This window comes from Oreochromis aureus, linkage group 7 (genome assembly GCF_013358895.1).
Source record: "Oreochromis aureus strain Israel breed Guangdong linkage group 7, ZZ_aureus, whole genome shotgun sequence".
NCBI classification, from domain to species: Eukaryota; Metazoa; Chordata; class Actinopteri; order Cichliformes; family Cichlidae; genus Oreochromis; species Oreochromis aureus.
Window position 1 is genome coordinate 26,567,016 of NC_052948.1, and position 13,575 is coordinate 26,580,590.

A 13,575-nucleotide genomic window follows, 5' to 3' on the forward strand; every position below is an offset into this window, starting at 1 on the left:
AATGGCCCACCCTGTACTTTAAAAGCTTTACTTTTATCAGTCGTTTTGGGGGGAAAGAGAAAAAATGAGAAGCACCCACTGCGGAGTGTATTGTCTTGAGCCTTTCTTCTTGTCTCTCTCCCTCTCTCGCTCTCTCTCTCTCTCTCTCATACACCCACACACACAAGCACACACTCCACCCCCTCCATACATTGTCTTTTTGGATCAGTTAACAGGACAATTACTCTAGACATCTTTTCAGTATATTCTATTGTGTTTTTATCCTTGGTTTGGGAAGTGTTTATGGAAAGGAAATATTTTTCTGTTTCTATGGTTATATTCACATTGTATAATTTAACACAGTGATCATACTGATTTAGATCTTCGGGGAAGATCAGTAAAATGCTTTATTCATATTGGAGTATTCAAGGCATGCCTTAAAGATTTTAAATTTTACATACTTGTTTTCTTGAAGGAACTATTTACCTTTTATAAAGAACATTACTTTATTTTCTAATTTTATTTGGTAAGCCTTCATCTGCAGCCAAAAGCTTAGTAAAAGCATAATAACTGTTTTTCTTGTCAACAAGGTATCTCTAGAAATATTTTTTTATCAAGAAAGAATGAGATACAGGGTGATCTTCTTGGTTTTGTTTATCAAAAGCTAGTTTTATGTTTTACTACATTTGGTTTCGTAAAAGTAAATATATGCTTCAGACCAATGGCTTTATCAATATTTACCCATAACAGCTGATTTCATTGTTAAGATAAGATAGAGCATATTACTGTTACAGTTAGATCACTCTAAAAACTATTAATTAATAGAAGATAATGGACAAAATCATTGATATATTGGTATTTTATATTTTGATTAAGAAAAGATTAAAAAAAGTAAACTGGGGTAATGATTTAGTCCTGGTACATCCTGTTGCATATCTAAAGCACTTGCCTTTGCTGTAGGTTTATGAAGGTGTGTTTGTTTCGTTGCTAACAGACATACTTCTAGATTCAGTAGGTGGTACAAGGTTTTACAACACAATTGTCAAAACTACAGAGATTATATCGTCTTGATGCATTCTCAATCATCCAGGGAAGTAAATCTCCAAAAGTTGAATCTGTTCATCTGGACGTAGCGTTTTTGGGGAGAAACGTTTCGTCACTCATCCAAGTGACTTCTTCAGTCTCAGCTGACTGCATCAATACATGCATACAATCACTGACCAAAACCCACTGATCAAAGAACTGATCAATGGCCATGAGTACCATTCACAGAGAGTTGGGGAATGGCTGCAATCACAGCATTGTAAGATGGCGAAAGATGTACCCTTACTCCATCTCTGAATCGAGGAGGGGGCCTAAGGGTACATCTTTCGCCATCTTACAATGCTGTGATTGCAGCCATTCCCCAACTCTCTGTGAATGGTACTCATGGCCATTGATCAGTGTTCTTTGATCAGTGGGTTTTGGTCAGTGATTGTTGATCAATGGTCATGGGAATTTGCATAATTATGATTAAGGAACTGACCTCACAGCCCATTGTTCCTTCAGTGGGCTGGGTTCAGTCATTATGCAAATGTACTGTTTATAAGGTTTGGGGAAACCTGCAGTCAGCTGAGACTGAAGAAGTCACTTGGATGAGTGACGAAACGTTTCTCCCACAAAACGCTACGTCCAGATGAACAGATTCAACTTTTGGAGATACAGAGATTATAATTTGTCTGATTGCAATGAGCCCAACTGTTATTCTCTAAATGTTAGAGGTATAAATTGTTCTCTAACATTCAGCAGTAAATTATTCACTTGTAAATGCCCAGTGGAAGCACAGCACAGTACCATCCCCCCCAGATGTGGAAGAGGTGTTGGGGGCTAGTAGTGGGGGATGAAGGCCAGATTCTTTGGGGGTACTCTGGGCCTTTCTCTGTTCTGTTGTCCATATTTGATTGTCATAATAACAGGCCTTTCAAGGACTTAAAAGACACTGATGCACTTGAGAGGTGTTGGAAGTGTCCTTCCTTCCCTGCAGTCACATGCAAATGCTCCAGAATGTGAAGGCTCATTGTCCAAAGTGCATGGAGAAGTCTGAAGTCAGACAATAAAGTTGTTTTATATTACAAGTGTTTCTAGTTCCTTAACCTCTTCTAAAGCTTGTCGGGCACTTTTTATCCAATTCTTTTAACAGACAACATAGCAGAAGGCTAGCGAAGCTGGTCATCACAGATCAGTCTCTGTTGTAGGAGGACTCGGTCTTGGTGACTCAATAGAATCTACAGGCGCTATTGTATGCAGTTTCCATAGTATGACCCTAAACTGGGCCACCCTGAGATAATGAGGTTAAAGGTCATACACACAGACAGAGTGAAACATCACTACATAGATTTCTGTCGCCTTTCCAAAAGCATCCACACCTAAAAAACAGTTCACTTGGGCTCAACACGTTCTCACTCTCAGTTCTTCACCCACAACCCCTTGGGGTGACATTTTACCACAGATCCCCTTTAGGGTCAGTTTTCAGCATGCAGATTACTACAACTGAGATTTGCAACTGCATTTGCTAGAGACAGGAAACTGAACAATGATATAGTTCTTTTATATAGAACAAAGGGTGGTGGTGACATAGGTCAGTCACAGGACACAGGACTGAGGTTGGTGTTCTATGTGCGACTGTTCTTTTATGATGTAGTTGCCTTATTATTGCATTTTTGTTGTGTGCGTAACATATAAGTTTGTTGTTATTTGTTTAGGCTTAGGAAATTATGATGGCTTGGCTTAAAACACACCCTTTGATAATATTAACAACAAGAAATTCAAGTACATCAGTGAATGACCCTCCCGGCCTGCCTCACCCAAACGGCTTGTCAAGGCCAGGTGTGCCAACTTTCCTCCCACACAAGCTGATTATCTTGTTTACAGAGCGGTAAGAGACACAATAGTACTTCCACTCTAAAAAGAAAGTATAGAGTCAGGGAAGTCCAGATCCTACACATTTGTAAAGCTGACACTTTGAACACTGGACAAGTAGTAGTGTTCCACTGATTTACAAAAAACAATGTCACAGTCAGTGGATGTTTGTTCATAAAGTATTATCTGAAGTGGTGGAACCATATTGAGGTCACAGAGGAGTGTCACATCATCTGTGAGGTTATAAAGCAAAACTAAGTGTGTAAACCACTTTCTGAAGTCCAACATCATCACATGACATAAATTTTCATTTGATGAGGCTTTGGGCTGAAAACATTCCTTTTTGCTAAAGTATATAGTTTGGGCTGGATCAGGGGACCCTGAATCCTCCCTTAGTTATGCTGCAATACGCATAGGCTGCTGGGAGATTCCCATGATGCATTTAGTGTTTCTTCTTCAGTCACCTTTCTCACTCGCTATGTGTTTATGAACCTCTCTGCATTGAATAATACTTGTTACTAATCTCTGGCTCTCTTTCACAGCATGTCTTTTGTCCTGTCTTCCTCCCCTCACCCCAACCGGTCGCAGCAGATGGCCACTCCTCCCGCAGCCTGGTTCTGCTGGAAATTATTTTTCTGTTAAAAGGGAGTTTTTCCTTCCCTATGTCGCCAAAGCGCTTGCTCTCTGTATTTATTATTGTAGGCTATACCTTACAATATAAAGCACCTTGAGGTGACTGTTGTTGTGAATTGGCGCTGTATAAATAAAATTGAATGGAATTGGAAAAAAAGATACCTAATTGGCTCCAACTGTCATGCAATTATTGATTTAAACAAATCCTAACACTAAATTTGAAGAACATTTGTAGAGCATTTGAACGGTTGTCAGACAGCCAGACAGAGATTCCTTGATTTATTAGTGACATACAGCGGGTACAATAAGTATTGAATATGTTACCAATTTTGAATATATTTCTGAAGGTGCTATTGACATAAAATTCCCCCAGTTGTCAGTAACAATCCGTAACTCAGGAGGTACAGCAGGTCATGTACTATACACTATATTTACCTTTTTTTTTTTTTTACTATATACTATATTTACACACACACACACACACACACACACACATATATATATATATATAAAACAAATCCCTTATATATATATATACTATATATATATATACACACATATATATACACATATATATATATATATATATATAAATATATGTGTATTCGTATCGTATGTAATGGTGGGCCAAGTTTTTGTCTCAGTCCAGTCCTGTAAGAAAGTCCCACGAATGTTAACACTATACATTTTACTCTAGTATATGATTTACATTTTGACCCAGAAATGGAAAAACGCTTAAAAGAGTGGATGAATAGATGCATCGCTGGATAGACTGATGGACAATGCTGCTTAACATTTTGTAAATTTTCTTTAAAATGAATAAAAAAAATTATTTTCCATTTTTCCATTCCGCTTCTGTCTTTAGACATATTGTTAGTACACACACTCTCTCTCACTCTCTCTCTCTCTCTCCGCGTGTTTATGTTGAGAGCAAAGTTACCCAAGTTAAGCGCAAAGCAGTCATGTTTGTCAGAGTGCATTTCCGTGAGTAAACCAACAGACTACTGACGTGATCTTCAACAGGAAAGGACCGTTACTGCTGTCTTATTGTGAAGTGTACACTCGGAAGTGTACGTTGTCTCGCGTTGTTTGACGCCGAACAATGTGCCAGTAAAAGGGCGCAGCAGGACAGGGATGTAGTCTGCCGGTGGAGAAAGCCTTGCTGTTCTGGTTTGTCCTGTAGTTCTGTGTTGTCCAACAAAAGGAAGTAACTTTTAAACCGTCGAAAAGGTATAAGCTAACTTGGTAGAGGAAATCAAAAGGTGAAGTTATTTACATATTTCATTCCAACAGGTAACTGAAATTTATATACAAACATGAATAAACTGGAGCATTTGGACGGTTTTGTGAACAAAGTATGTAGCGGCTAATAATTTTGTGCTGTTAGCTAAGTAGTTAGCTTTAGTCGATCACTTCAGTGACTTAAAAAGTACAGACCCACAGTGCTACGGACGCAATAAGGCATGGAGCCTCAGCTGTGGTGCTGCGAGGGGGATGGGCCTCCTATACCGAGAGCCTACCGAGACTCCAACCTGTTGACTGACCGGGTCCTGCACGCTCTGCTGCGGGTAGAAGATATGTATCTCCCCGCTCCTAACTACTTTAAATGTGTCCAGAGAGAGATATCTCCGTACATGAGGAGGATAGTCGCTGCTTGGATGTTAGAGGTGAGTTGAGCCGATACACGTTAACCGCATTCACAGAACTCAGAATTCCTCTGCTCTGCAACTTTCCATTAAAGTTTGTGTTTTTGTTGCGTGTCACGTGGCCTCGATTATCGATACCTAATTTCCACGCGGTAACAAGCTTATTTCACTTGATAGACATTTTTTCTATCCCACAGAGTGTGTGCGATAGGTTTTATATACGGTTCAGTGACGAGAAAGCTTAAAACTATTTTAGTGGCGAGTTGCCAGTCCTGCGGCCACGCGCTGCCTTTGTGTTGGGCTTCGCGGAGAACCTCGGTCTGTTTGTCCGGTAATGTTCATTAACACCGACCCACCGTTTGTTGCATTTCCTTGGCTTATGCTCAGAGTTGAATGCGAGGTTGTGTTTGTTTTTGTCATCTTGAGCTTGTCCTGTTAGTGCATGTTGTTCAGCCATTGTTTTTGTCATCACAGGCTAATATCACTAAAAGATGTGGTGGGGTAACATTTTTCTCCTGTCATAACATTTTTATTTATTTTTTTTGTAAATTTTTCGAATATTGCCATTATTACTGTTAAAAAAGGATCATTCTATGTTTTGGGGGGTACTTTGACCGAATTTTAGCCAAGACGCAGAAATGGCGACCAGAGGACGCTGCAGGCATTGGCTGTGGGATGATTGTCTGTCAGTCTTCATACATTCAACATTATCAATTTGTTGGGGTTTTTTGTTTGTTTTTTGTTTTGTTTTTTCTTATGACCTTGGTCAAAAACAATTCCTACCTCTTAAACATGTGAAATACATGTGTCTTAGTACTTATGAAATGTTTTAAACACAATCTGTTAACTGCTTTTAAAATGAATCAGGATCTCATCACTGCATCAAGGGTTCTCGATACCTTTATGACCATTTTGCGTGCATGATAATGAGAATTATGAGTAACTGTAATGAGATGCTCTTGGCTAATGACCTAAAATGCTAGTATGGTACGCAACCTTTAATTCTGCTTCATGCTAAAGCTTTAAAATGTATTTATAATTATAAAAAATGTTGTTCTATTTTAAGAAGTATTGAGTGTAATCCAATTTCGGTAATGATAATAGGGAGTGTAAGAGACAGAAGATTCAGTAAGATTAACAAGAATATCACAAATCGAGAGAAGAGCGAGCAGCTGACCTTGTGTCTGTTTTGAATCTTCTATCTGAGGAGATGCATTGTGGTACTGCTCATCAGTTTGCTTTTTATGAGCAGGTGAAATCGCAGTATGGTAATGAGAAACATTTAGTGTGGACAAGGTAATTTTCAATAAATGTAAATATTTTCTTTTGTTAAATATCATATATATATATATATTAATATTAAGAATAATTATAGACATGTCTATATTAAATAGACTTATAGACATATCTTGGCAATTTTATTTTATATGATAAGGAATTTTTATGACATTAACAAAGTTAGTAGAAAAATGGATCCAGATGCATATTGATAATGAGAATTCACTTAGAATTCTGGTTAAATTATTGTGAAATTGTGTTAAAATTATGACAAAATTAATTAATCCCGTCAGCCTCTTTCAGGCTTTACATAAAATATCTTAGTTTATATTACTAAATTATTGTTTTTGAAAAATATGACCTGGACATATTGTAGATGGCGCTGTGGAGCCAGTTTGCAGTGTTCCATCACAACGACCTTAAGACCTGAAAGCCTTCATCTTATTGACAGTTAGAATGTGTTCAAGCCGGAGCCTTATCACACATGAGAAGTTTGGTACGGATTGGATAATGTATGTGTCAACGAGAGCAAATGAAATTTTCATGGCACATGATCGAAATTAGCCATGGTGACATGGACGCCCCCTGCAACGAACACTCAAAAGCTCTACAGTTTAATACGGCCAAAATCTGTAGTTTAGCCTGACCAAATATGAAGTTGATCTAATAAATCCCTAGGAAGAATTCACAAAATTACAACGCCTGGAAATGTTAAAATTGCTATTCTCGGTTCAAAATGGCAGACTTCCTGCTGAGTTTGGGTCAGGGGGTCCCCTCAGACTTTTATTTGTTTTTTGGTCCGTCTTGGCATCTTACGTGTGTAACAAATTTCGTTCATGTGTCCGTAATACTTCAAAATAACCTGCATAGATGGCGCTGTAGAATTAGTTCAAAACCTCCAAAGCCATAAAATACTTGTGCAAAACTTCATAAGTTTTTGAGCATGTTAAAGCCCTCAAAAAAACAATTCTTTTGCCCGAATAATAATAATAACAAATGTCGCAGATACATTAGGGCCTTTGCACTTTAGTGTTTGGGCCCTGATTAAACACTTTGACAATCCTGGCTGTAAAATACATTTTGTTTGCACTGAAAAAGTTTTAAAGATGTTTCAAGAGGAAAATATACTCGTTGAATTTAAAGTAGCAGTGTCTAGAGTTATTTTGTGTTAAATCTATTAATCTAAGTAACTGCGAGTTTCTATAATCCAATAATTTTTTTTACCACTCGAAAAAACTGTACTGTGCAGTCAAAGACTTAAAACAGTATGTTACAAAACACTAGAGCATGTAAAGTATCAGAATCATTTGTAACTCTGAATTCCTTAAAGCTTTATACACTGAGAATTAAAATAGTGACACTTGCTGATAGAGATACAGGTACTGTATATAAAAGCCATTAAATGTAAAACCTCAATGATAGCATTTAGCCTGCAGTCCCCCCACCCCTCTGTCCTTTTTTTTTTTTTTTTTTTAAGCCAAAAGGGGCCATATTTGAACAAGAAGGCAGATGCACCTTCATTATCGAGTTGCCTCAATGACTTACATACATATCTGCTAATAAGATATTAGAAATTCACTCCCACAGAGTGAAGCATAAATGTGTATTTTATAAAATATTACTATATCATTTGTTTGATAGTTACAGTAAAATGCCCCAAAAGCCTAAAACAGCTAAAACACTACTTAGAGGTCCAGTTCAGTGACTCCTAGCAAATGGCTGTCCGCTACCACTGCCTGTGTTGGGACATCTGTTAAAGTATCAGGTTGTAAACATGTGTTTTTAATGCTGTAAAGTTGGGCACTTTTACACAGGCCCAAATGGGGACTGGGTTCCTTTTGGGGCAAGACTCAAGTGACCATTATTATGCATCTAAGTTGACTATATTTTTCCCCCAAAGGTTATCGCTTGGATACATTTATATCTCACATTTCCAATTTTGAATCTGCTTTTTTTTCAGTCTCTGGTAACATTTAAAGGGGGTTTTCTCTGGGACTTAAACTAATATAACATTTTTACATACGACAAGATAGTATTTAATGGTAGTATTCACTGACTGTTTCTACAGGTGTGCGAGGAGCAGAAATGTGAGGAGGAGGTTTTCCCCTTAGCTATGAACTACATGGATCGCATCTTATCAGTGGAACCCACGAAGAAGAACCATCTGCAGTTGTTGGGAGCTGCCTGCATGTTCCTGGCATCTAAACTAAAGGAGACAATCCCACTGACTGCAGAGAAACTCTGCATCTACACTGATAATTCAGTCACACCTTCTCAGTTGCTGGTATGGCATTCTGAAGTAAACTATTTCATTAAAGTGCTCTCTCTGTTTTGAAGCTAAGATTCTGAGGACTTTTTTTTTTTTTTTTCATGTAACATCCATCCTGCAGGGATGTCTGTCTCAAAACAAGATATCTCAGTAGCTAATGGCCAGATGCTGTAGAATGTATAGTCCCCAGAGAATGACTTTTAATAGTTCTAGTAACCTCCTAACATTTTCCACCTTGCATTAAAAGCTTTAATTTCACTATTTTTCCACCAACATATGAGGTCTTTTATCTCTAAATATCAGGACAGTTATTGTAGGGTCTCATTGTCCCATGAGAGTATTTCCTTAATCATTTCAGTTACCCCTTTTCTTACAGTGTTACTTTTAAGCCCCAAATCTCCCAAAAGTGACCATAAGATATCTGTTAATCCCTCCGTCTGTCTGTGTTAAATCCCACTTTGAACCTGGCCTTCTGTCCATTTTTGTTTTCACCCACTCACAGCAGATGGAGCTGCTGGTTTTGAATAAGCTGAAGTGGGACCTGGCTTCACCCACCCCTCTTGACTTCATCGACCACTTCCTGTCTCAGCTGCCTGTCAACAAAGAGAACAAGTCGATACTGAGGAAGCACGCTCAGACCTTTGTTGCACTGTGTGCCACAGGTATGCATGAGGCTACATCACATGCATCACTGTCTTTATATATATATATTGTGGTTGAAATTTCTCTTCAGCAGAGTGTGGTAATAAGACTGAGTCACTGGTTTAGTACATGCCAACAAATAACTGATGTACTTTTAAACACCCAACTTCATAGTTTTCTCTACTAAATTGCATAACAATTCACTTATTCCTAATTGCACATATTTGTTGCATAAATAGACAATGGATCCATTGGTGTCTGACTACTATAATGTGCAGTGCTTTGGAGCACAAATCAAGTTGCAGTCTCCATCCATAGAGCTAATGAATGGTAGATGCCAGACCAGCTCAACCCTACTATCTGACTCAACCTTCCCTGGTGAAACTGTTGTGCCGTGGTTCGCACTGTCACCTCACAAAAGGTTTTATGGTTTTAACCCTGGCTTGGGCCTTTAGGTTATTTTGTGAGTCTGAAATGAGGTAGAGAAAGACCTGAAAATGTAGAGAGTGGCTAGATGGTTAAAAACAGGTATGGCATTGTTTGAGAGAGGGCATAAAAGGAGGAGCTGCTTCCATGTATGTAATGTGGGCAGGCCAAAGCAGCTAGTTTGTGTCGAAAGAAAGAAGAAAAAAATGTGTAGAAAGGAATCAGCTGAACTGTTAAATGATGATTTGTGGGACTGGGGTCAGCTGATCTGCTGTGATTATGGCTTGTCTGCTTTAACTAGTCCTGTACGCAGTCTTTGGGTTTTCCTAAACCTTTAAAGCCCCTATTACTTCATCTTTTCATTTCTTTATTTATTTCACAGATGGATACAGATCCTCCTTCCCATTAATATAACACTGCACCGATGGGTGAAAAGGAGCAGGAAGAACAGTAAATTCTTGTTAGCACCTGCCCCCTATCTGCAATCTAATTATTCTTACAAGAGGGCGCCAACAACCCAAAAAAACCCTCTAACATGTATCTTTATGTAACAATGCAAAACTAAACAAATCAGTATAATCAGCAATATACAGCATTAAATGGCAATTAAAATGTTTCCTTCCACATTTAGCCCAAATTACTTTCATTTTCTTCATATTGATTTATCCTTTTAAGTATGTAACACATTTTAAAACGGTGCATATTTATACAACTCTCGAGATTATCTTGAAGAGAATTCCATATTCTTATACCCTTAACTGTCGGACACACTTGCCTTTGTGTGGTCTTAGCAAACTGATGCTTAAAGTCAAACTTCCTTCTACTGTCCCCACTTCTTGAACACAATACAAACAAACTTTGTAACTTAAGAGGTAGTGTATTATTTCTTGCCTTGAACATGAATAATGTCTGTAATTTCACTAAGTCTTCAAATTTCAACAATTTCGATTTTATAAACAGATTATTTGTATGTTCTCTATATTTAACATTATGAACCATTCATACCACTTTCTTCTGTAACAAGTATAGAGGATTTATATAAGTCGCATATGTGTTCCCCCACACTTCAGCACAATAACTGAGATAGGGGAAAATTAGTGAGAAATATAAAATACGCATTGCCTTATAATCTTGTATATCTCTGACATTACCCAGAATATAAATATTTTTAACCATCTTTTTTCTAACATGTTCAATATGAGATTTCCATTTTAATTTATCATCCAATACTACCCCCAAAAAACAGAGTTCAGTTACTCAATCTTAATTTCTTGCTTTTATTAATGCATCTTCATATATGAAACATATTGGCATCAATGCATGCTCCTGTTTAACACAGAACAGAAATTCTCCTCAAACATCTGTTTCTTTGTGATTTTGAATGTTTTGTTTTTTTTTAATCCTCATTTAAAAACTAGCAAATTTACATTAAATTCCTTTATGATTCTCTCCAGATGTCAAATTCATAGCCAGCCCCCCATCCATGGTGGCAGCAGGCAGCATGGTGGCAGCAGCAGAGGGCTTACAGATGAGAATGGTGGGTAACGCCATGATGTCTCAAAAACTGACAGAACAGCTGGCTCAGACCATCAAAAGTGACCCGGTGGGTACATCTGTTCACAGCATGACTGGTACACATTACATTCACTCAGTCACATTAGAGGAAAGATGTTAGCAGAACGAGTGTGTAATTAGTCCTGCTTCGCAATAATACTGTTTTGTTTTTTTTTGTTTGTTTGTTTTTTTTACTGAAAAAGAGCAGAACTGAATTTAACAGGGTGTCGAAGAGAGGGAGAAGGATCCTGAGGAATGAACAGATGCTATTAGAAAACAATGTTTGTCAAAATGCAGCTATTAATGGGACTGTGTTGGACTGTTTATAATACCTTCAGGTTAGTTAACTTATCCGGTATTTCCAGTCTAATGAATCCCTCTTCAAACACAACAATAGAAATGGTCATGAGATGAGTCCATACAGGGAGTCATCTCATTTCATTTACTGATATCAACAGTAAAGTTTCGTGTTAGTCTATTTAGTTTTATTTATATAACGCCAATTCACAACAATAGCTGCCTCAAGGCAATTAATATTGGAAGGGTTTGTTTTTTTAAATGGCATCTTGGACCACAAGTGTTTGATGTGAGTGATGCAGTAAATAACGATCAGGTTGGGTTCTCTTTACTGGGAAATGTGGCTGCTTCTCCATCGGCCCGTCACAGCAGCTGCACCGTCACTTGCAGTGCAACCCTGCACATAACATTTGTTCAAAGATGCCCTCACAGCAAAGTTTTCTAACTGCAGGATATGAGACAGCAGCCCTGGTGCATTTCTAAGTTTAAGTTTTCAGACACTGCTCTCATTTACACACAGTAAACAGTATCGCACATGGATGACCCACACTCTTCTACACATCGTCAGCTGTTGCATATAGATTTGAATCTCCAAACTAAGGAGCTTAGCAATCATCCAGGTCATGGTAGTCTCTGTTTCTATGTAGGTTCTCAGTCTTCGATCACTGTTTATTGTGACTATAAGCCTAAGCTGAGACCATATCTTTTTAAATTATGTATTACTTTATAAATATAAATTACTCTGAACTCTCACTTTTCAGGATTGTTTGAGAGCATGTCAGGAACAGATCGAGTCTTTGCTGGAAACCAGCCTCAGACAGGCACAACAGCAGCAGCACTCATTTGCCATGGAAACTAAGAAAATGGGAGAGGACCACTCAGCGACGCCCACAGATGTACGAGACATTAACATCTGAGCTCTAGCAGTAACGTTGCTGGATGAAGAAACAGAAGCAGATGAATTTGATGATCGTATAAGACTCATAAAAATACACACATCATGGAGCATTCATAAGTAACTGGACTCAACAGTCTGTCACAGCTGTTCATGTGAAGTCAGTATGAACTGTGGCAACAACCGTAGTGAGATTCTCAGCGGACGGCGTTATTTGCAAAACTGGAATTATGCTAATGCAGATGAAAAGGCTGAAAAAGTAATGTGTTACATACAGTGTGTTGATGAATGCAGGCAGGTAGGTGTTCAACCGGGGTGAATATTTCCCTTTAAGACCTGCTCATGTAAGCACTGAGTAAATTCAAGATGGATCCACAAAGGCCTGCAGGGCCTTTTTGAACCTGCACCTCCTGGCAAAGTAAAGAATTTGAGCTTCAGGGGCTAACACTAATTATTTCTTTTAAACAGCTGTGAAGCTCAAATGTATCCAAATTTTAAGAAAAACACATCAAGGCACCTCTGTAAATCAGTCTGTTTATATAAATGAAACATCCTTTTAAATATGTGTGGAAATTATTTTGCATGGCTTTTTTTTCCTGACTGTTTCCATTTCAAATTACAATATTTCCTTCACATTACATGTTATTTATTAAGGTCTTTTACTGCATTATACAGTAATTTGATGTCATGAGTCTCTCTTGTTGAATTCAGTAGGTGAATTTAGAGAGGTTGTCTAAATGTGAGTGTATTTTAAGTAGAATAATATGAGAAATGACTTGGACATTCAGGTTTTAAACGTAAGGTCTGATAAATTCATACAAATAATAATCCTGAATAAGATGTAATACGAGTTTATTACAGGGCAGTCCTTTGATGGACACCTAAGTGGTAAATACCAGTAGTTTACAATATGATCTTTAGTTATTTGCTTTAACATATGACGAATGAAGTTATTGTTCAGCTTTAATTCCATGTGAACACTGATTTTCTTGAGTCAAGGCCTAAAATGCCCCCATTGTATTTGGCTAATAAAATATACTATATGTACCGTAAAATGA

At 37.9% G+C, this 13,575-nt stretch overlaps 1 protein-coding gene across 1 annotated transcript; it reads left to right on the forward strand.

The window, feature by feature from the left end:
- The first annotated feature begins 4,973 nt into the window (after positions 1–4,973).
- Positions 4,974–13,575, forward strand: LOC116331023 (G1/S-specific cyclin-D1-like). Its single transcript, XM_031753536.2, has 5 exons — positions 4,974–5,177; positions 8,503–8,718; positions 9,206–9,365; positions 11,226–11,374; positions 12,384–13,575. Exons 1-5 carry the CDS (start codon positions 4,974–4,976, stop codon positions 12,537–12,539), a joined length of 885 nt encoding a protein of 294 aa, XP_031609396.2. The 3' UTR covers positions 12,540–13,575.

Coding starts and splice junctions, on each gene's coding strand:
- LOC116331023 (XM_031753536.2), top strand. CDS start 4,974: ATGGAGCCTCAGCTGTGGTGCTGCGAGGGGGATGGGCCTCCTATACCG. Junction 8,719..9,205: donor TCACACCTTCTCAGTTGCTG/GTATGGCATTCT, acceptor ACCCACTCACAG/CAGATGGAGCTGCTGGTTTT. Junction 11,375..12,383: donor AGACCATCAAAAGTGACCCG/GTGGGTACATCT, acceptor CTCACTTTTCAG/GATTGTTTGAGAGCATGTCA.